Source organism: Anolis carolinensis, chromosome 2, assembly GCF_035594765.1.
Source record: "Anolis carolinensis isolate JA03-04 chromosome 2, rAnoCar3.1.pri, whole genome shotgun sequence".
NCBI lineage: Eukaryota > Metazoa > Chordata > Lepidosauria > Squamata > Dactyloidae > Anolis > Anolis carolinensis.
This window is the reverse complement of record NC_085842.1, coordinates 187,852,295-187,876,622: the sequence shown is the minus strand read 5'-3', so window position 1 is coordinate 187,876,622 and position 24,328 is coordinate 187,852,295. Positions and strand designations below refer to the sequence as shown.

Genomic DNA, 24,328 nt, shown 5'->3' with positions numbered 1-24,328 from the left:
GATGTAGATTATTTGCTTTAATCATCTGGATTATATAGCAGTGTAAATCCAGCATAAGTCAAAGTCATTTTGCTGTGCTCTTCCAGAATAGCCATAAGGTTTGGGATTTGGCTGTACTTCTCTGTTATTGTATTTTTTTTAAATGCCCAAATATTTTAACTGTTTGGATACTTTTCCATAAATATCTAGTTCTATATAGTTGACATTTTTAAAATTCACAGAAGGAAGTGTGTATGTGAGGTTTTCCAGGAATTTCTGATGAGACTGGGGTAACTGTTGAAATGAAACGAATAACTTCTGCTGGATGTTATTGTAGAGTTGTTCTGGATGAGCTATGATAGCCTTGTGTCAGCTCACTACAGCCGCTCCTGAATGTATACACGAGACTCGCTGTGTTATCACAAGAAACTTTTTTTTTTAAAATAAATTTTATTGGCATTTCAGATAAAATTAACAACTGAGTAATAGAGACAAACAGGGAAGGGTAGGGAAAGGGGTGAGTGCAAGGGTAAATGGAATGCGAGAGAACAGAGAATCCAGCCAAAAGAACCCGCGGAGAACAGCCGATTCGAAGAAAAGAAAGAAATACGCTAAAAAAAAGAGAGAGGAACCAAAAAAAAAAAAAGAGAGAAAGAAAAAAAATTGAAAAAATACAAAAATAAAAGTTGACTACCATCTCATACACAGATATTTTGTATTCTCTTACATTTGATCTATTTCTAGTGATTATTTATTTACAGTAGCATCATTATTTGTTTTTCTCTAAAGTACTTCTTTATCAAGCCCCAATCCGTTTGCCTCTTTGGTATGCCATTATTATTTTTTAGTAAATACGTCAATTTGTCCATATTCATAATATCTAAAACTTTATTTAACCAACTGCTTAGCTCAGGTGTTTCTTTCTTTTTCCAGTCCTTGGCATATGTTATTCTGGCCGCCGTGATAAGGTAATTAAACAAAATTTCTTTATTTTTATCATTCTCTACATTGAGCATACCCAATAAAAAATACTTTGGGTCCAGTTCTACCTTAATATGCAACATCTCCTGTATTTTTTGATGGATTTCCTTCCAATATTTTTTCGCTTTTTTGCATGTCCACCAACAGTGGAAAAATGTCCCCACTTGGTCACCGCATTTCCAACATTTGTTTGAAGTTTTTTTATAATAATTTGATAATTTTTGAGGGGTCAAATACCAGCGGTAGAACATTTTGATCCAATTTTCTTTCAATTCCGTGGCATAAGTTGCTTTTAGTCTGGAATTCCAGGCCTTTTCCCATTCTTCCAAATAGATTTTTTCTCCTAAATTTTTAGCCCATTTGGTCATGTTCTCTTTTATTGTTACTTCCTCCGTCTCCCATTCTATTAATTTTGTATAAATTATAGATACTTGTTTTTTTCCCATTTTCATTACCTTATCCCAAAAGCTATCTCTCTCTTCAAATCCCAAAATTTTGTCTTTATTGTAATATTCTTTCAATTGCATGTATTGGAACCAGCCGACATTGGGGAATTTGCGATTTATTTCTTCCTGGCTTTGTAAATTATGTTTTCCATTTTCTTTCACTAAGATATCTTTGTATCTAGGCCATATTTCTCCACCTATTTCTCTTCTCTGACATGCTTCTAATGGAGAGATCCATCTAGGTGTTTTCCAATAGAGTTTCTTCCTATATTTGTCCCAGATTTTTATGAGTGAGGATCGGATAAAATGGTTGCCAAATTTTTTCTCCGTTGTTTTCTTCCCATACCATAGGTATACATGCCAACCTGCCCGTAGATCTATACCTTCCAGTGTTATAATTTTGGTGTTCTCCAATGTCGCCCAATCCTTCACCCATATGAGGCCACATGTGTCATGATAAATTTGGAGATCTGGGAGCCCTAATCCTCCTCTTTTTTTTTCATCAATCATGTAACTTCTTCTTATTCTAGGTTTTTTGCCCTTCCATACGAATTTGCTAATATCTTTGTTCCAATTTTTAAATATTTGTGATTTTCTAACGATAGGGATGTTCTGAAATAAAAATAACATCTTGGGCGGAATAGACATTTTTATTACTGAGATTCTTCCTAATAGTGATAAATTTAAATACTTCCATTTTTCTAAGTCCTTTTTTATTTCCCTCCATATGGGGACGTAATTATTCTCTAATAGTTGAAAATTTCTGGCCGTTAACGTTATACCTAAATATTTTATTTTTTTCCTGGTCTGTATCCCTGAAACTGCTGTTAGTTCTTCTTCCCTTTTTTTAGTCATATTTTTTGGCAAAATCATGGTCTTACCCATATTTAAATTTAAACCCGAAACTTCTCCAAATTCTCTTATTTTAAATAGCCAATTTGGAATTGTCTTAATTGGGTCTTCAATTATACAAATAAGATCATCTGCATAGGCCCTGATTTTATAATTATATTTCTTGATTTTGGCGCCTTTTAAATTGGGGTCTTCTCTAATGTTATTTAATAGGATTTCCAAAGAGAAGATGAAGAGCAAGGGGGACAGTGGGCAACCTTGTCTAGTTCCTTTACCTATACTGAAACTTTTGGATTCTAATGAGTTTATTTTTATTTTTGCCTCTTGTTTGTCGTAAATTTGATTGATTGCGTTTGTGAATTTGTATCCCATGTCTAATTCTTGTATTAATAATTTGAAGAAATCCCAATTTAAGTTATCAAATGCTTTTTCCATGTCAATAGTAAGTAATGCCAATTCCTCTTTTCTTGTGAATTCATAATATTCAATTATATTTATAATTTCTCTCACATTGTCCTTCATTTGTCTCTTTGGAATAAAGCCCGACTGCTCCTCTTTTATCCACTCTTTCAGAAAGTCCTTCAGTCTCTCCGCTAATATATTCGCAAAAATTTTGTAGTCCACATTTAATAAGGAGATTGGTCTGTAATTTTTTACACTTTTGAGATCTTGACCTTCTTTTGGGATCGTGGTTATTAATGCGTATTTCCACGAATCTGGGATTTTTTGGTTTTCTAAAATACCATTCATAATTTTTTTGAGATACGGAATTATTTCTTCCGCAAAGACCTTATAGTAGATGCCACTTAGTCCGTCTGGACCCGGGGCCTTATTCCCGTCTAGCTTATTTATTGCTGCTTGAATTTCCTTCTCTGTTATTTCTTTATTTAGAAGCTCCCTTTGTGTCTCTGATATTTTTGCCAATTTTTGTTTACTGATGAATTGGGATATTTTTTCTTTGACTATTTGGTCTCTCGAGTACAGCTTGCTGTAGAAATTTTTAAATTGAGTCAGTATGCTCTGATCCGTCTTGTAACTGACTCCTCCTGTTGAGATCTCAGTAATAACATGTGCTTGTTTTTTCTTCCTAATTTTCCAGGCTAGCCATTTGCCTGGCTTATTGGCATTTTGAAACTGTTGCTGTTTAATAAACCTTAATTTTTTCTCTATCTCTTCCAACTCTATATGAATTTTTTGCTTCCTTAAGAATTCCAAATCTTGTTTGACTTTGATATTGTCTGGCTCTAGTTTTAATTTTTTTTCCCTTGTTTTGATTTCCTCCTCTATGTTATTGATAACTCTATATTTTATTTTATTTTCTTGGGCCTTTTGTTGAATAAAATGGCCTCGCATGACCGCCTTACTTGCGTCCCAGATTGTTTGGATTGAGATATCTTCCGTATTATTCAGCTCAAAATATTCCTTTAAAATTTTTTTATTCTTTTTGACATCTTCCTCTGATTTTATTAAATTTCCATTTAATCTCCAATTTGGGTTTCTGATTGTTTTATTTATCGTAAATTCTAATGGGCAATGGTCCGAGATGTATCTGGGAGTAATTTTTATTTTGGATATTTTTAGAATCAATGAAGGGGTCATCCAGGCCATGTCTATTCTAGACCATGAATTGTGTCTATTCGAGAAGTATGTAAAATCTTTATCTACTTCGTGATGCGCCCTCCAGGCATCCTTAAGATCCCAGTCCTGCAGTGCCTTGATAAAATTTCTTGGGAGCTTACCTAATTGTGTATCCTTGTTCTTTTTGTTTGTATTCCCTTTTTTGTCCCATTCTGGATCTGACACCCCATTGAAATCACCCAAGATCATCAATTCATCGAATTCATGCTCTATTACTTTATCTTTTAATTTTCCCAGGAAGGCTGATTTTGAACCGTTTGGCGCGTAGATGTTGCAGATTAATGTTGTCTGGTTGCCCACTTTAATTTTTACTCCTACCATCCTTCCATCATCATCTTTAAATGCTAGTTCTGGATTTAATTTTTGATTTATATATAAGACCACTCCCCTTTTTTTCTCTGAGGCGGAGGATATAAATTCTTTTCCTAGATTTGTCTGACTTAAATATGCGGTGTGTCTATGGCAGATGTGGGTTTCCTGGAGTGCTATTAAATCAAATCTCGATTTTTTCAAATGTTTGAATAAACTATTTCTTTTATTAGACGAGTTCAAACCGTTAACGTTATTTGAGTGACATTTTATTTCCATAATTTAGTGCTGGGTGGTTTCTTCTTCTTCTTCTTTTTCTGCTTCTTCTTCCTCCAGGCAGATTAGGTTTGAGGTTTGTGGGGTCGTTGCGTAAAGGGTATTGTCAGGTGAGGTGATTCTGGGTTTTTTCTTAGTCTCTCCGAGTTTAGATCTGGTGGGGTTGGTCCGTTTTCTTTCTTCATTAAATTTTTATAGAATTCCTTAGCCTTCTCCTCTGAAGTTATCCAGACCCTTTCCTGATTGTATGTTGCCATCAGACCTTCTTTCCATTCCCATCTGAATCTAATATGTCGTTTTTTTAGTTCTTCTGTGAGGAATAGATACTTCTTACGTTTTTGCATTGTGCTCGGTGGGTGTTCTTTCAGTATCGTTACTTTCTGCCCCTTGAAGCGGATGGTGTTTTTGTTACCGGTTCTTAACACTTCTTCTCTTGTTTTTCTCCTGTCAAACTGTACGACTACGTCTCTCGCCACCTTGTTTTTTCTTGAGTAATTTGTGGTTACTCTATATACTTTCTCAATACTGTCTTCCATTACCTCATCTTGTATCTGTAGTAGGTCTGCTAAAATTTGGGTCGTAATTTGCTTCAGATTTTCTTTTGGTTCTTCCACGATGTTTCTTATTCTTACTTGGAATTCTAGTTCTTTCCTCTCCAATTTTTCTTGTCTTTCCTCTAGTTTGTTATTCTTAGCTTCTAGTCTTTCCAGTTTGGCCTGAAACTTGTCTTGCTTTTTTTCCAATTTTTGTTTATCTTCTTTTACCTCTTTCATTTCTTTTTGTAGATCTTTTATTTCTCTCTTCACTTCTATGAATTCTTCTGATAATTCTTTCCTCATGTCTGTCATCTGTTCTTGGAGGGTTCTTTGGTTTTCCGAGATTTTTTGAAGTTCCTTCATCAGATCTTTTAGATTTACCTCCTCCGAGAGGGACCCCTTTCTTCCGGTTATCTTTTTTTCGTCTGTCTTGAGTTTCTGCGTTGACATCTTCTCTGTTTTGTTCTGGTGTAGGGATTGAATATAATACTCGGGCTTCTTCACCCGATCAATTAGGGAACTCTAATTATTTCTGAGTTCTTATATATCTGTCTACTTGCTTGGTTTAATCTTCTTATTTTGTTGAAGGGGTATTTCCTCCTTTTGGGTGTTAATACCTATCCACAGTCAGTTAGCTTTATTTCTTAAATATTGTTGAGTGTGATATGCAGTTCCTGTGTTAAATAATTAATTAGTTAATAATTAATTAGTTAATACTTAATCAGAATAAGTGCTTATGAGTATAAATACACTTCCTTTTTCCCCTCCCCCTGTTCAACCTGCCCCCGCCCAGTAATTATCTATTCAGTTCCTCCCAATCTCGTAATAAATTCCCCCACGGAGGTCTATAGAAGGTCTGTTTTAAACCACTAATAAACCACTTAATATATATTCTTATTCCAGATAAGTTAGGTGTTATTACTGATATTACAAATCTGTTAATTATATACGTATACTTTTTTTTTTTAAGAACTGCTTTTCCGCCTTATCTTGTGCCAATCGTTGTCAAGTTTACAAGCATTTGACTTGCTTAGCATTAACTCTCTTCATTGCCATTTCCTGAAGTATTTCTAAGTTATCTCTTCCACACCTTCTGGAAACCCTACAGTCCAGTCTTTTTTTATTATTATTCTTTTACCTCCTATCTATCTACCCCACCGTTCAACCCCTTCTCGTCGCGTCTAATCCCTCTCACTGTCTCTCTCTTCTTATTCTCCTTCTTCTGTCTACTCCTCTCTCTTTCGTTGCCTCCTCTCCCCCGTCTGCTTCTCGTCCTCGTCTACCTCCTCCACTCGGTCCGTCTGCTTCTCGTCCTCGTGGCCCCCGTCTTTCACTCTCGTCTGCTTCTCCTCCTTGTCTTTCCCTCTCACCTCCGTCTGCTTCTCATCCTCGTTCTTCTCCTTAACCTCTCTCGTGCCGCCTCCTTCCGCCTCGTCTCTCCTCTTTCCGATTGCTTCGCGTCCCGGTCTTTCCCTTCTGCCGCTGGATATTCTCGTCCTGTTTCTCTTCCGTGTTTCTTATTTTATCTGCCTGGTATTTCCCGCGCTCCGCTTCTCACTCCCTTCCTCTTAACAGGGCTCTGCTATTTATTTGCTTATTTGCTTATTTTATTCTGTTTTGTTTAGCTAAGTCCTCCAGTCTTCCAGGGCTGACCTTCTTGATTTTCCTTTATCCCTTCTTCCGCTTTCTGCTTTCATCCGGGTCTTTGAGGCTTTCAGTGACGCTCGCTATCTGTAGACTAAACACCAAGCTCTCAAGGTCGGTATTTAACCCTTCACAGTCCTGTGCACATGGCTTTTTGGGCGATTTAAGGACGATTTAAAGGCAACTCCTTTGGGTATAGTTCTATTTGCCTTTCAACCCTTGCGTTAACGTTCCCTTGTTTGGGTTTACTTAGAATAAATGTTTAGATACCCTTCTGTTTTCCCATCCAAAGTTTTAAGGGGGGTTTACCTTAGACGTTCTTCGCTTCTTCGCTTTCTTTCTTCTTTTGCCTTCAGATTTTCAGTCTTTCTGACTGCACTTTGTTTATCTGTGTATCGATCCACTCTTACGCTCCTTTACAATTCATCTTATATCCTTTTGGTTTTGGGAGTATGGCTAGACTTCTGTTTTGGACCCTCCTGCCCCCAGCCTCTTCAGACCCGCTGCCACCGCCCGTTCTCTGATCTTTCCGCTAATCTCCTTGAGGGGAAATCAGCCATAAGATCCGCGATAAGGGTCTCGGTGGGTTCGCAGTCTCCCAGGGACTCGATCCGCCCAGGAGAGGGGGCGAAAAAAGCTGCCCTGCCTGGTCTGTTCAGAGGTCGGTGCTCACAAGCTTCACGAGCACCCATCCAGTCGCCATGCTGCCATACCCGGAAGAAGCATCACAAGAAACTTTACTGTAGGACACATCGACATGAAAAAGCCAAGAATGTGAGGCGTCGGTCAACATTCCTTTATATACCCTTCACCCTCATTTGAAGATATATTTCCCGCCCAACAAAACCCCGCGAAGTTTCCCCGCCAAGTCCAGCAGCCGTTTCTTCTCAGGATCCCAGGATGCAGGTGTCTTATCGGTTCACAATGTCAGTGACCCTGAAACTCAGCGCCATATCCAGGCTCTAGTAGCAGGGTTCTGACAGCCTTGTATAAATATGTGAGGGGAAATCATAGGGAGGGGGGAGCAACCTTGTTTTCTGCTGCCCTGGAGACTAGGACGCGGAATAATGCCTTCAAACTACAGGAAAGGAGATTCCACCTGAACATCAGGAATAACTTCCTCACTGTGAGAGCTGTTTAGCAGTGAAACTCTCTGCCCCAGGGTGTGGTGGAGGCTCCTTCTTTGGAGACTTTTAAGCAGAGGCTGGATGGCTATCTATTGGGGTGCTTTGAATGCAATTTTCCTGCTTCTTGGCAGGGGGTTGGACTGGATGGCCCACGAGGTCTCTTACAACTCTATGATTCTATGATTCTATGATCTAGAAAATAATCTACTTTTTTGCCTTTGCTGTTCTCACTGTATTTCCCACCCATTCCACTAGTGTTGAATGGAGGTTTTTTTTTTCTTTATTTCTTTTGTCAGCTGAGTACAGGTTGGTGGGTTGTTGCACAATAAATAGACACATTGTTGTAGGGCAGAAGCATCTGATTAATCATGGTTTCATTATATGTTATCAAGACCGCAATTTAGCCAGATCTGCCCTGTGAGGGAGATCTGATTGCTTCCTCCGATGAGGGAACGAACCTTGGTGAGCCGTTAGGGAAGCAGAAAATAATCCGGAATATAAATTTACCTGAGACCGAAAGGAAAAGGACTCTGCCAAGTTGAAGGAAAAACTGCCAAAGCGTTTATTAAGCAATTCAGCTGAAAGGACATCAGGCAGCGATAATTTGACATGCAAGATGTAACGATACATTGAAAATAAAGCCGTTTTATACATTTCTGCTTGAATCTCCCGCCCCGTCCCTCCGCCCATCTGGCTTCTGATAGGTCGAGGGTGCTGCAATAGGCAGGAGCTTCGTTTCCCGCCCCGCGCCTTAGCCAGTGAAGAACAACCTTCGCCTCTGTCAGGGCCAATCAGGTTGGTGAAGGCGGGAGTCAGCTAGACAATGGGTTCTGGTGAATGAATCATTTGGAGTTATCTCATGCAAAGCGATTACCCGAGGCTAGCGCCTTCCAAGATAATCTTAAGATTATTGCTGTTTTGAATAGGGCCATTTTAGAATGTCCGGGGTTCTTTACGCACGTACACAGTTCATGAACACCTGTGGTGTGGCGGAGATGACAGCAAATATTGACATTAGGGGATTATGAGGGCAGGATCAGCGGGGAAGCCTTCCTTGGCTCCCCAGGGGTCCGGATGGGTTTGTGGACAACATTACCATATGAGATTTTATCACCCCGGGGACTGCTCCGATCTGGGGTAGGTCAATCTCTTGCTATGGGCCATGCAGATGTAACATAGATTCAATCTTTATGGTGACAGTTTATCCTCTTTTGTGTGTGAAGCCCAGAATCTAGGATGAGAGAAGGCAGGAATTTTCAGGGTTAGCTGGAGTTCAGGCTATGCCTTCATTGATTAAAATATACTAGGGAATATAGAAAATCATATCTGATCAATTTCCACCCAAAATTACCGAAAAAAGTACTAAATATTAACATTTATAGCTTATTTTCCATTCCTACGCTGATAGCGCAGGGCGGGAGGCTATTTAGGCAAGGAACGCAGTTTGACAATCAGCTGATGATCAGAGAAAAATGGTCAAAAATGATCTCTGTTGGTTGTATTTTAAAGATTAGGCAATTTTAGTCATAAATATGAAAAGGGCCGGGCTGTGGCGCAGCTAGCTAGTAACCAGCTGCTACAAATCACTACTGACCAAGAGGTCATGAGTTCGAAGCCCGGGTCGGGTTAAGCCTCCGACCATAAAAAAAATAAATAAAAAAAAATAAAATAGCCCCGGCTTGCTGTTGACCTAGCAGCCCCGAAAGACAGTTGAATCTGTCAATTAGGGAAATTTAGGGACGCTTTATGCGGGAGGCTAATTTAACTAATCTACAACACCATAAAACTGCTCACGAGGAAAAGAAGAGGAAGAACAGCCACCAATGGACGGTGAAGCAACAGCTCCCCCTGTGGTCGGAAATCATGAAGCTGGAAGATGTTAAAAAAATGCCTCTGTGTCTGTCTAAAACTGAATGTTGTTTGTCTATTGGCATTGAATGTTTGCCATATATGTGTTCATTGTAATCCGCCCTGAGTCCCCTTCGGGGTGAGAAGGGCGGAATATAAATACTGTAAATAAATAAATAAATTCTCGGTGCAAAATTGAGTGAGTTATGAGTGAAAGTGCATGCTGGGGGTGGGCAAATCGGCAATTCAGCCATATCGCGGTTTGTCTAAGGACAAGGAGGGAATTCAGATTCCCTCCGGTTTTAAAGGGAAGGAAAAAACCCAGGTTTTTCTGTAATATAACATATATAAAAGGGAAATATGTGAGTCTGGGGGTCTTCCAGGGAACCCATAGACCAAGTTACATCTGGCTAAACAGTTAATAAAGAATTGATTCCAATATTTCATAAACATATAAGCATATAGTTCATAAGCAGCTCAGGTTGATTTCTGTCCTTGGGAGTCCAGCAAGAGTATATGAATGAGGAATCCATTCATTCATAAAAATGAATGAATGAACCGAAGAAGTCCGTCCAAGAGTCTTTGCCATTTTGGGGATCGCAGCTGGATCTTGAAGAAACTACATCTCTCTCTCAGGGAAGGTGGCAGTCCACCACCAGCAGCCCTGGGGAGAAGCCCATGTTCTTTGGAAATAGCCCGCCAGCTGCGAGAGCCGAGAAGCGGCACGGGGCTGCAAAAAGAGCAATTGGAACCGGCTTTTTGACAGTCAGCTGTTTTGAAGTTTTAAAATGGATCAATCTTGGCACTGCTTGTTGTTCCGGAACCAGGAGCCCCAAAGAGTGTTAAATATAAAAGATAGGCATGCTTGGAGTATTTTTGAGGAAGTTATGGGTCAAATTGTTCCATCCCCCATGTTATTCAATGGCAGGGAGAGCGCGGCAAGGTTAAAGGGAGGGAGGATTTCATGCGAGGGAGTCAAGAAAGGATACAAAATAACCACTTGAGAGGGTTTTAGGTTTAGGAGAGGATATTTTTTTATTTAAGGATTTGTTACAGTGTCAGGGCTGGGGAAAGTAAAGAATTAAATAATAATTTGTTGCAGTCTGAACATTTTTCCACTTTTCTGGCAGATCTGTGGAACTCCCCGCTGCAGGTCAGATGAATGAAAAAGCGGGGGTCTCTGCTATCAAGAGTTTATTCTCAGAACAATGCCCAAACTTGATTAAAAAGCCCTCCTCTGAATTACTCACTGGTGTTTGCCCTTTCTTCTTGCAGCAGAGCCGTGTAAGTTGGCCATCCAACCCAAGGCACCGATTGTGGAATTTGGGGGCTCTGTAAAACTCAACTGTACATCCACCTGCACCAACTACACTAAAGTGGACTGGGAGGTGTCGTTTGCACGAGATGTCAAGGAAGGAGAAGGGTGGATTTCTCTGAACATCAAGAACGTGACAGAATGGACCACTCAACCATTGTGTGTGGCTAGATACAAGGAATCAGACTCCATCCACACCAGGGCAGTAATCTATGTTTACCGTAAGTACTGAAAGAATGTGGGAGGTGGGAGGGATCTGCTGGTGCTGCATATTTTACCTCTTAATGCATATTTCACTTCTACCAACAGCATATTTCATTCTCTTGTACTTAGAAGTCATAAACTTACTGGAAGCATCTCTCTGTATGTTCACTAAAAGGTTACCAGTCCAAAAAGTGGTTTTAAAACTGGTATATGGAAGAAGGAATTTCACGGTTGTTGCTAGCTATCTGGTCGAGTAACAAAGAACCACAATCATCCCTATACATTTATATTTTTGACTTTTGCAGATTGGATTATTTGCAGATTTGATTAAAACTGTCCTCTTCAGGAATGTCTAGGTCATCCAGTATAACTTTATGGTGAACTACGTTCAGTCATGTTACAGGACCTAGAGACTTCTATACCCTTTCTAGGAATCTCTAGGTCCTTCAATGTGATTCTATGGCCTTCTTCCAGCAGAAGTTTATTTATTTATTTATTAAATTTACATCACTTTTACCCCGTCCTTCTTACCTGGAGGGACTCAGGGCGGCTTGTGGGATTTGTTTATTGATAGTGTTTAAATGCAATTTGTGCCATGTTTGTATTGCAACTGATTGCATCATCCAGAATGTACCATAGTGTGGAAAGAGTTAATTGTCAAGAAGCTATGATATCCTTGATGTGTGGCTGGAACTAGGGAGTATCCAGACACAAGTGTTTGTGCATACCGATTGCGTCAGTTCCGTTGAGTTCTGTCTGCCTAGAGTTCGAGTCAAGTTCTGTTGGAGAACAGAACAGTCCTGTGTTTGTCTGTCATCTGCAAGTCTGTTTGTGTTGATTACTGCTGCATACAGTAAAACTTTGTAAATAGTTTTACCAACGTCTCTGAGTGTCTCTTCGTTCTGCGCTCCACTGCTTCCATCCAACAACTACTGTGCTGCAAATACTCTGACACTTACAACAGTCAGCAATTATATTGCCCAAAATACATTCAATAAAGCAGTAACAGAATCCATAAACAATAAAACAGTACCACATTAATTAAAACGCTAACTAAACTCTATTAAACCATAAATTATAAAATTTAAAATGCATATATAGTTAAATTCGTCCACTAACACCTTCGCATACGCCTTGATTCACGCCATATAGACCTCAGATGTTACCCCTCAAACGCTTGAGTACATAGCCATGTCTTCACGGCTTTCCTGAAACCTAGGAGAGTCAGAGCTTGTCGAACATTACTGGGGAGGGCATTCCACAGCTGGGGAGCCACCACCGAGAAGGCCCTGTCCCTCGTTCCCACCAGCCATGCCTGCAAGGCAGGTGGGACCAAGAGCAGGGCCTCTCCAGATGATCTTAATACCCTAGTTGGTTCATAGGAGGAGATACGTTTGGACAAGTAGTTTGGGCCAGAACCGTTTAGGGCTTTATAGGTCAAAACCAGCATTTTGAATTGGGCTTGGTAGCATATTGGCAGCCAGAGGAGCTGGCTTAGCAGGGAGGTGGTGCGCTCCGTGTATGCCGCTCCAGTTATTAATCTGGCTGCTGCTCGTTGAACTAGTTGAAGCTTCCAGGCCGTCTTTGATGACAGAGTCAAGCTGGAAGACCTAGACAATCCTTGAGAGGCGCTCTTTCAAATGAATAAAATTAGCAATTTCATTATTTGCTGTCAGAACCCTGCTACTAGAGCCTGGATGTGGCTCTGAGTTTCAGGGTCACTGACAGTGATAAGACACCTGCGTCCCAGGACTCGGAGGAGAAACGGCTGATGGACTTGGCGGGGAATTTGCGCGGGGTTTTACTGAGCGGGAAGAGACTGTTCAAATGAGGGGGAGGGTATATAAAGGAAGGTTGGCCGGAGCCTCCCATTCTTGGCTTTTCTGATGTTCATGTTTCCTACAGTAAAAGTTCCTGGTGATACCACAGAGAGTCTCGTGTGTTCATTCAGGAGCGGCTGTGGTGAGCTGATACTAAGCCAAGAATACGGACACCATCCCGCTGTAGCGGTGAGGTGTAACATGCAAGTGGAGGATGAAGAGCTCTTGGGCGCCGGAGGAGGAAGGTCGGAAAGGGCCACTCCCGAGACGGACGCTGAGTTCCACCAGCTGGCGGCCCTGGCGTCATCCACCGCTTATGCCCAGCCAAATGGGGTAACCCAGAGGCGCGGAGTGGTGCGGGGAGATAGCACCGGAGGAGAGGAAGGTTCACCTTCCCCAGGCCCGCAAAAGATGGTGTTCCTGGAGGAGAGGATGTCGGCGATGGAGACCACCCTGGCAGTGATGTCGAGGGCGATGGAGCGCCTGGCGGTTTTGGCGGAGCCGGAGCGAGGAAGGGAACTCCGGGCTAGCTCAATGTGGGACGTGAGCATGGGAAGCAGCCAGGGCTTTGCAGACCTCCCAGCACCGAAGGGAAGGGAAATGCGAAAGGAGCCCGGTGCCCGGCCCAAGATCCAAACGAGCCTGACGCGGGTGGAGGAGAGTGACGACGAAGGGGAAAAGCCTCCGAGAATCCCGGCTACGCTCCCAACTGAGACCCTGGTGCCCCTGGCGAATGCCGGGCGTGGCACAGGACAAAGGGAAGCAGCAGCGGGGCCCACTGGCCCGCAAGGGGGCTTGCGACGGGCGGAGAATTGGGGATTGCCACCACAGGGACCCCTACCGAGACGAGAGGAACTAAGGATCGAGTTTGGGGGAGAGTCCTCTGAACTGGATTTTTTCCTGACCACGGTGAGGGGCTATATGGAGGACAATGCCCACACTTTTAGAACGGAATCCAGCCGGGTACGGGCCATTGGTGCAGTGTTGAAGAGGGGAGCGGCCAGCTGGTACGTTCAACTACACGCGCGGCGCGACCCATGTCTGGGGTCACTCCGACGCTTTATGGGGGCCCTGGAGACCCGTTTCCGAGATCCACTGGAGCAGATCCGGGCGAGGGAGGAGTTGAAGACCGTCTCCCAGGGGCAGAGGTCGGTATCTGAGTATGCGGAGGAGTTCCAATGCCTCGCTGAAAAGGTGCCGGAATGGTCTGCAGTGACAAAGATAGAACTCTTCAAAGAGGGGCTCAGGCGGGAGATCCTCTCCTGGGCGGTGCATCGTGATGAGCCTGACACACTGCGCGGATGGATTCAGCTGGCGGGGCGCATCGAGACATCGCTGGCCCAGGCGAGGAGGCACCGAGGAGGGCTACAGCAGCGGCCGCAGATGAAAGAGGGGAGCCGGAAGGAGGGATCAACCCCAGCCGGGAGGAGAACGGAGCCGACAGGGAACGTGAGCACCAGCAGGAGGGGCTGCTTCGTGTGCGGCCGTTTGGGCCACAGGGCTGCCGAGTGCTGGCAGAGAAAAGGGGAAGGCGGAGGCCCGCCCAAACCAAGAGCCGTGGCAGGGAAACGCGCCGAGGAAGAACCACCGATGAGGCACCACTCGGGGGGGTTGGTAAGTCAGGACAAAGCCATGATAGTGGTCCCCATTCAGCTGGAAAGTGGCAGCAAACAAGCAACTTGCAAAGCATTTGTGGATTGTGGATGTTCCAGGAACATCATCTCCCCTGAATTAGCCGAGGGATTGGGGTGCGAAAGAACGAACCTAGAATCCCCAATAGCTTTTTCGCAGTTGGACGGATCCACAGCATCGGGATCATTAGCTAAGTACAGTGCCGAAGATGTAAAGTGTAAGATAGGGAGTTGGGAAGGAAAGGTGTCATTTGTGATATCACAAATAGCCAGCTATAATGTTATACTAGGCATGCCATGGCTGGGGCAGGCCAACCCGCAAATCAACTGGGAGGATAAGAGCATGATCTTCAGGATGAAGTTGGAAGGAGGGAGCCAGGAAGTGGAAAGGGAGCCGGGGAAAAGGGGGGAGGAAGACTCTATCAGGATAGCAGAACTGGCAGATAAATTACCCCCAGAGTATCGGGATTTTGTGGACGTATTCGATGAGAAGGAAGCAGACAGTTTCCCACCGAAGCGGAGAGTTGAAGTGAAGATAGAGCTAGTCCCAGGAGCAGAGCTTCCTAAGGCAAAAATATACCCAATGTCGGCTAGGGAAAAGGAGGAACTGAGAAAATACATTGATAAAAACCTAGCGAGGGGTTTCATAGAGCCTTCAAATTCCCCTCTAGGGGCGCCTGTGTTGTTCAGGCGCAAAAAGGACCAAACGCTGAGGCTCTGCATTGACTACAGGGGCCTGAATGCAATCAGTTCTGGAAATAAATACCCCCTACCTTTAGTGAAGGACTTGATCGCCCAGTTATCGGAGGGACAGATATTCACTAAATTGGACTTAATTGAAGCGTACCATAAATTGCAGATTAAACCAGAGGACAGGTGGAAGACGGCCTTCTCCTGTGCATTCGGATTATTCAATTATCGTGTGCTCCCTTTCGGTTTGTGCGGCGGAGGCGCCGCGTTCATGCAATTAATCAACGAAGTGTTGCATCCATTGTTGTACAAGGGAGTCTTTGTTTTTTTAGATGACATATTGTTAGTATCTCGGACTAAGGAGCAACACATAGAACTAGTCAGGGAAGTCCTGCAAAAGTTGAGAGAAGCAAAACTGTATGCGAAGCTTGCCAAGTGCGAGTTCAATAAAGACCAGATAGACTTTCTGGGGTATAGGATTTCCTCCCAGGGAGTGGCGATGGACCCTGCGAAGGTAGAAGACGTGAGGGGGTGGGAAGCCCCCAAAACACGGAAGCAGCTGCAATCCTTCCTAGGGTTCGCAAACTTCTATAGAACATTTATCAAGGACTTTGCGCGCCTCACTTTGCCATTAACGGATTTGTTAAAGACTAAAGGTAGGGGAGAAACAGCCAAAGTGAAGGCCCCAGGGGCCAAACTGACCTGGACAATAGAATGCCAGGAAGCTTTCGAAGCCCTAAAAAAGCGTTTTACTGAGGAGCCTGTCCTACAGCACCCTGATATGTCTAAAGCCTTTGTATTACATTGCGATGCGTCAGACCGGGCATATGGGGCAGTTCTGCTACAGAAAGACGAGGGGGGGAACCTGAAGCCATGTGGCTATCTGTCAAAAAAGTTTAGCGATACAGAAAAAAACTGGCCGATTTGGGAGAGAGAAGCCTTAGCGATTCTAAAAGCACTAGAGTGCTGGAGACACTTTCTGGAAGGAAGTGGAACACCGTTTGAGGTGTGGACTGACCATAGAAATTTACAGTATCTAAGATCCCCTCGTAAACTATCAGCGAAGCAAATTAGATGGGCCCAATATTTCAGCCGTTTTGATTTCAGACTCAGATTCTTCCAGGGGAAACATAATATACTCGCTGACGCTCTCTCTCGGATGCCTCAGCACGGGGGAGGAATTCAGGAATCTGAAGGGAGTATTTTTCTTGATAAGCAATGGGGCCTGGCAGTACTAACTCGAACACAAGCGGCCAAAGAAAACAAACGTACTGCCATTTCCACGGGGGGAGGAGAAATATGGGAGGAAGAGTTGAAGCGAGCGTATGGAATGGACAAATGGTTACAAACAAACAAAGAAAAGGGAGAATTGTGTGGGGATTTGGTGTTTGTAAATAAGAAATTGTATATTCCTGAATGTTTAAGACGAGAAATGTTAAGGAAGTACCATGATAACAAGGGTGCGGGTCATCTAGGCCCCACCAGGACTATTAAACTGTTGGCCAAACAATGCTGGTGGCCCGGAATGAGGAAAGACGCCAGGGGATACGTCACGCAGTGTGAATTATGTGCAGAGGGAAAAACACCACCGGGGAAGCCCCAGGGGCTATTGCAGAAGGTGGTGGAGCCCATGAGGCCATGGGAATGCGTAGCCATGGATTTTGTAGGCGAACTACCCCCCAGCAGAGGCCACAGATACATTTGGACAATATTGGACCTATTCTCAAAACAGGCACACTTTGTGGCTCTGCCAAAACTCCCTTCAGCTGAAAAACTTGCTGATTTGTATGTGAAGCATGTATATCGCCTACATGGGTGTCCCGACAAGATAATTAGTGACCGGGGAGTCCAATTTACTGCAAAATTTTGGGGAAAATTCTTACAGCTGTTAGGAGCAGAAAGGAACCTGAGCTCGGCCTTTCATCCCGCGACCAACGGGGGGGTCGAACGTACCCAACAGACACTGTGCCAATTCTTAAGGATGTACACCAATTATAGACAGGATGATTGGGCGGACCTTCTTCCGTTTGCTGAGATGGCTTTTAACGGGGCCGTACATTCGGCCACAGGTCGTGCCCCATTCGAAATAGTATACGGACAGGAGGTGGCACCTTTCCCCAGGCTACCCGAGTGGAAGGAAGGGGAGGGCCAGACCGACGAGGAATGGCCGGCCAAAATCAAGCAAGGGTGGCAAACCGTGGTAGAGGCATTGCGGGAAACACAAAAGAAGTACAAGCTCTTTGCGGATCGTAGGCGCCGAGAGGGGGACAAATTGGGCGAAGGAGATCTGGTTTGGCTGAGCACAAAAAACCTGAAATTGGGGTTCCCATCCAAGAAATTGGCTCCACGCTATATAGGGCCATTCAGGGTAGCAAAAAGAATAAACGAAGTGACCTATGAGCTGAGGCTACCAAAGGACCTAGGAAAGGTACACCCGGTATTCCATTGCAGCCTGTTAAAAAAGTATAAAGGAACTCTGGACAGCGGAGAACAATAGTTGTGTTTAATCTTTTCCTTCCAGGACGAAGGGGAGGAGGACGCCATGTCAGAACCCTGCTACTAGAGCCTGGATGTGGCTCTGAGTTTCAGGGTCACTGACAGTGATAAGACACCTGCGTCCCAGGACTCGGAGGAGAAACGGCTGATGGACTTGGCGGGGAATTTGCGCGGGGTTTTACTGAGCGGGAAGAGACTGTTCAAATGAGGGGGAGGGTATATAAAGGAAGGTTGGCCGGAGCCTCCCATTCTTGGCTTTTCTGATGTTCATGTTTCCTACAGTAAAAGTTCCTGGTGATACCACAGAGAGTCTCGTGTGTTCATTCAGGAGCGGCTGTGGTGAGCTGACAATTTGCTGTTTTTCATTTTCACAGAGGCCCTATGCTCTTAACTTCAGAAAATGTGGAGATTCAGCCAGGACCTGTCAGGACCCTCCAGTAGTTTTGGGGGGAATTGGGGGGGGGGACTGAGTGGGGAGAGTGGGGGTACCATCCTACTCCTTCAAGCCCTTATAGCCTGAAGGACTGGGATGGCAATGGAGATTGACCCCCAGGATCATGGAACAGGGGCCCAGGAGTCAATCCCCACAGGCCCACACCTGGAAAAATCTGTTAAGTAAGGTCTGGATCTTTCCAGGTGTTTGATTAATCCAGATTACTCTGCGTTAAAGGTAAAGGATTGCTCATCAGTTTTAAATATGGCAACCTTATTCATTGTTTCAAAGTTGTTTCAAAGAGGGAATGAGTATGTAGCAATCCATGGTCCAGGCAGTAGGATGTTCTTTCTAAAAATTTATCAGAGTTGACAGTTATCGGCATTTCCACATCGCCTTGCAGTAAATTATTTCTGTTATGTTGTTATTGTGCTTCTTCAAGTTATTTCTCCTTCAAGGCCCGGGCTGTGGCGCAGGCGGGAGAGCAAGCCAGCTGCAATTAACTGCAATGAATCACTCTGACCAGGAGGTCATGAGTTCGAGGCCCGCTCGGAGCCTATATTTGTCTTGTCTTTGTTCTGTGTTAAAAGGCATTGAATGTTTGCCTGTATGTGTAATGTGATCCGCCCTGAGTCCCCTTCGGGCTGAGAAGGGCGGAATATAAATGCTGTAAATAAATAAATAAATAAATATTTTCTGACTGATGGTTGTTACCAGGTGAGAGTATAGCGGAATCAGTAGTATCCAGTTAACACCATGTGCAAAAGACTCAGACCAGGCAGAGGACTTTAAAAGAACAAAGGAACTTTACTCTTGCTTGTAGAGGTGAAATACAAAACAGTTCTGCAATCATACAATGTCCATGTAGTTGCATAAGATCAATAACCTAATCAATCAGCATCAATATATATACAGCATAGCATATTAATCAGCTACTTAACCGTAGCTATTAGAGAGCCTTCTTTTTCCTGTGCTCTCCCAGCAAGCTCAAATTCCAACTGACATTTCTCAGCCACCTGCCAGAAACAGATACATTGTCTTAGGCGTGGCCTTGCCTCTGCAAAAAGAGCTCATCTGCAGAGTTCCCTTGCAAACTAACTTTTGCAAGGATTTCTTTACACACACACACACACACACATAGCAATTTGGCGCAATACCCCTCCTTGTGTAAAGAAATCTTTATAACTGAAATTCAAATATTCCCAGGTCTCTCTGGAACTGACTATGCTTTTGGGCCCCAAGTGGCTTCCTTAGAATGTCTGCTAAGTTCTTGGCTGTTTCGCAATAGGTCAGTGAGATTTTACCATCCTTCACTGCATCCCTTACACAATTGTACTTGATATCTACATGTTTGCTCCTCTGATTTACTCTTGCCTGAGTAGCCATCAAAATACATGTTTGGTTGTCCTCAAAAATATTAATTGGTTCCTCCACCAGAATCAGCAGGTCCCTCAAGAGCTGCTCCAGGACACATAACTCTGTGTAAGCCTGAGACAGAGCACCAAATTCGGCTTCACTCAAACTCAGAGCCACAAAACTTTGCTTCTTAGATCTCCAGTCTATGACTGCGCCACTTAGCTTAAACAACATTCCTGTTGTTGATTTCTATCAGGCCTGTTTCCAAAGTCACTATCTATCATAGCCTTCTAAAATTAAAGAATTACCAGGGTTCAAAACTAAACAGAAATTTAGGGTCTCTTTCAAATATCTTAACACATAGGTCATCTACATAAACTAACAGAACTTGAGTCTAACATGTCCAATTCTCAATTTTTCAGGAATCCTTTTAACCCTTGTGGATCTCCTGAGTTCTGTGCCTTGACTTGTGCCTTCCCCAGGATCTTCTTGGTCACTCTCTACCTGATCCTCATCTGACTCGGACTTCTTAAATTCTCTGGTTTCTTAACCCTTTATGTGTTGAGGAGAAATAGGAGTTGCTGCACTAGCATTTTCCTCCGAGGCTTGTGTTTTCCCTTGAGTTCCCTCATTTAACATTGGGAGAAACACCTCATGGTTTGCATGAATTTTGTCCCAACTTTGTGGACAGGCAAAATTTGCAGATCTGGAAATCACTATAGATCCGTCCCTGTCTAAAAATCTCCATGCCTTTGCTCCTTGAGCATATCCCACCATGACTAGCTTCCTCGACTTCTCCTGCCCCTTCCTCCTAATTGCTTTGGGCACTAAAACCCACGCTTGTGTCCCAAATGCTCTCAAATGTCCTAAGGGTGGCTTCTTGCCATACAACAGAAAATATGGGGTGTTTTGAACAGGTTCATACCATATTCTATTTATCAAATAATTTGCTGTGATCATAGCCTCGCCCCACAAATCCCTGGAAAGTCCAGAATCTTTTAAAAGAGAGTCCTTGACCGTTTGGATTTTCCTCACAAACCTCTCTATTTTACCATTCTCAGCACTTTGGTATGGGCACGTTTTCCTATGTTTGATTCCTTGACTTTGCAAGAATCTTTGCAAACTGTGTGATGCAAATTCACCTCCTCTGTCTGTTTGCAAGGTCTTTATATCAGCTCCGAACTGTCTTTTCACATAAGCAATCCAGTTCTTAAAAATTTCAAAAACTTCATTCTTATTCTTTAACAAAAAGCTCCATGCAAAATTAGAATGGTCATCAAGAATACATAAACAATAAATTGCCCCTCCTTTGCTAGGATGGAATGGACCTATCAAATCTGCATGCACCAATTGAAAAGGTTTCTCTGAATTCCTCAAGCTTTTCTTACTCACTGGTGCAGACTGGGCTTTTGTCCCTTTGCAAACTGTACAATCTAGAAAAAGTTTGCAGTCTTCCAATTAGACCTTCACTGTACTCCTGCATCTTGTACAGCACTTTAAAACTTGGATGCCCTAACACTCTATGTAATTCATGGATGCACCTGTGATGCAATGGAGTATTCTTGCTCACTAAGTTTACATTACTTGCATCCTTTGGATCTAGCACATACATACCTTTCCATATTGACCCTGTTCCATACAATTTAGTCCCTTTCAGGATTTTAACCTTACCTCCCGAAAATAAGACATCAAACCCCTCACTATCCAGTTTCGCCACTGATATATATTTCTATCAACAGCGGCCAGGATCAATTATGCCAAAGTCTGGAGATCAAAGGAGAAACCCACAATAGACCAATGGATTTTGAAGATAATGGATATTATGAATATGGATGTACTGACCCAAACATTAAAACACTTCCAAGGAGTGAAATGCAAAAAAATAGATTGGTCACCATTAAAGAAATATATGTTGCAGAGGAAAATGAAAATGATAATAACGATCTAGAAGAGAATGTAAGAATGAAATAAAACAAGGTCTAGGCAAGAGTAGGGGAAGCCACAGCGAACATCAAAGACGCGAAAAGAATAGGCCGCAAAGAAGGAGATTGGAAGTAGACGATACCCCTTATCCCTCCCCTAGATTCCCCGTACCCCATTATCCCTGGTGCTAGACATATAGTATAGATAGACCCATAGAGTAGCCCTATCCTTTCCTACTTTCCTATCCCTATGATTGTTCCCCCACTTTTTAATGTACTACTTTTGGAAAAGAGGTTTCACAATAAAAATCTATAAAATAAAATAAAAAAGTATAGGAAAAATGCAGGAAAGTGGAAGTATATCCAAAAAAGGAGTTTAGCAATAAGCAATAATTCAACAGGAGTCCAAATGTCTCAAATAGATTCAGAGGTAATATAGTCCAGGAGTAGCCAATAATCACAAAAATAGCATAAGTCCACAAGCAAAAGGTATATTTAGAAAAACCTGATCATGAATATAAACACGGGAATATAGAAACTTCCAATATATTTGAATCCCCAAACCAAAGGTTTGATTTGAAACACGGAACAGGAACTTAGGCCTAGCTTCTTACTCTAAACACTATCTTGCCTGAAGTAACTTGAATAAACAACTTGCCAATTAAAAGCTCCCCATGACAGCATTTCGTCTTCCTGAAATCTCTCCCCAGCTTTCCCACGCAAACACTCTGCCCTGCAATGTCTGTTGTCCACTCTGATCTGTAAAAGGAAGGCCTGTGTTGATTTCTGTATTTCCAGGTGCTTTTTCCTGGGAGCCTTCGGTATCACTTAATTCTCCACTCGAGTATTCCTTATCTAATGTCTCTGGCTGCTTTGACTGACCTTGAAGGCTTGTACTTTCCCAGTCAGCTTTCTTACTGAAAGAAGCATCATTCCCTTGACTTAAATCCTCATCACGTTGTGCCCACAGGCAATCCCACAACCCTCTCTAAAACATCAGTGAACCCATCAGCCTCAGGCTGATCTACAACAGCAAGATCGTCCCATGGGTTCCCCGTTTGAGCCCATTTCTTGAGTGTGTAGAAAGACAAGGATTTTAAAGCCACTTGGGAATCGACTCCTCCACATAGAGATGGTTTCAAATGCTGAAATTTAGGTGTGATGGGAATTGTTTTCTTTACTTGTGTTCTTTCTGTTTTGTGATATTTTCCTGTGCACTTGTCCCCATTACTCTAAAGACACCAGACTTTTATTTTATTTTATTAACTGCTCTTTGCAATGCCTAAGTAAGGTAATTTGCTGTGTTGGAAAGTTTCCTTTTCCAGGGAACCTTTAGTTCTTCAGCCCATCCCAAGTCGCTAAGGGGTGTTGCTTTTGGATTGGATAAATTCTTTTTGATCTTTTAAAATGCAATCATAGAGTTCTTCCTGTATGCTTTAGTTTTTAAAAAAAAAAAAAGCAAGGGGAGAGAAAATTGAAGTTCTACTCTCCCATGCAGTGAATGTTCTCCTTTGGGGACAAGCAACATGAAACAAAATGCTAAGAAGATTATTTCCCCCAATCCTGCCCTCCCCAATGGGACGAAGTCTGTAGTTTGATTCAACTACTGAAGCCTCGTCTACATGCCATATAATGCAGTTTGAAACTCATATAATGCAGATTAACTACACTACATAAGTCTACTGCCAGGAAAGTCAGAGACAACAGAAATATCATTTAAATATTTTAAACTGCCCTCCAAATCCAAGAACTACATCAATGAGCATTGCAATCTCTTGAGACATTTGTCACATGTGGAGTGCCCCCATACAATGAGTAAGATTTATTCACCAGGATTTTCTTTTGGAGGGGTTGCATTTTTAGAAGAAAATATTTTATACAATTTTCTTATCTTTTATAATCCCCCCTCCACACAAAATAGAGCTGTTTTATTCTGGGGCAAAGGGATATTGTTGCACCCTTGAGGGAAAGAAGTTCATATTTTTGCAGAGTGAATCTACTTCATTAAATGCATTTGATGAAGTTGGCTCAGTCTATGAAAGCACATACAGTAGAGTCTCACTTATCCAACACTCGCTTATCCAACATTCTGGATTATTCAACGCATTTTTGTAGTCAATGTTTTCAATACATCGTGATATTTTGGTGCTAAATTCATAAATACAGTAATTACTATGTAAGCATTACTGCGTATTGAACTACTTTTCTGTCAAATTTGTTGTATAACATGATGTTTTGGTGTTTAATTTGTAAAATCATAACCTAATTTGGTGTTTAATAGGCTTCTCATTAATCTCTCCTTATTATCCAACATATTCGCTTATCCAACATTCTGCCGGCCCGTTTATGTTGGATAAGTGAGACTCTACTGTACTACTTTGTTTTTTCCAGCCTCAAAGGTGCTGCATTTTTTTTTGCATACACATACAAATAAAAGTAATAGGAGCTGTACATGAGTTGGTACAAACATAATACCCCTCCACATACGGAATGATATTGAATCACATTGTCGATTATCCGAAACCCATTTCCCTTTTGGGTTTCCTGAGGAACCAAAGCATTTTAGGCTGACGATAATGTCTGTTAATGCTCACACATTGTTTCAAATAATATGTTTTAGTTTTTTAGACAATACAACTTCCTACAAGTATCTTTCTTAATATAGGAAAGAGTTCCTGGTGCCAATCTCTTCTTCCAGCTTTCCTGGCAGTGAGGCTAACCCACATCTGTTTACGCACTTTTCATATACAAATCTCCTGGCATAAAGCCAAAAACTAATCAGTTCTTTCCAACTACTATATATAAGTAATTCATTTCCACTTCCT

The 24,328-nt window shown here is 42.5% G+C and overlaps 2 protein-coding genes across 3 annotated transcripts in view; both read left to right on the top strand.

Moving 5' to 3' along the window:
- Window positions 1-24,328, top strand: part of LOC103281251 (intercellular adhesion molecule 3) — a 55,642-nt gene that overhangs the window by 12,579 nt on the left and 18,735 nt on the right. For both annotated transcript variants that reach the window (XM_008122427.3, XM_008122428.3), the window contains exon 2: window positions 10,912-11,172. In XM_008122427.3, the coding sequence (XP_008120634.2) occupies window positions 10,912-11,172 (261 nt within the window). The remainder of the gene's footprint in view (window positions 1-10,911; window positions 11,173-24,328) is intronic.
- On the top strand, window positions 12,825-18,097 carry LOC134296414 (uncharacterized). Its single transcript, XM_062971325.1, has 2 exons — window positions 12,825-14,589; window positions 17,818-18,097. Exons 1-2 carry the CDS (start codon window positions 13,042-13,044, stop codon window positions 17,857-17,859), a joined length of 1,590 nt encoding a protein of 529 aa, XP_062827395.1. The 5' UTR covers window positions 12,825-13,041; the 3' UTR covers window positions 17,860-18,097.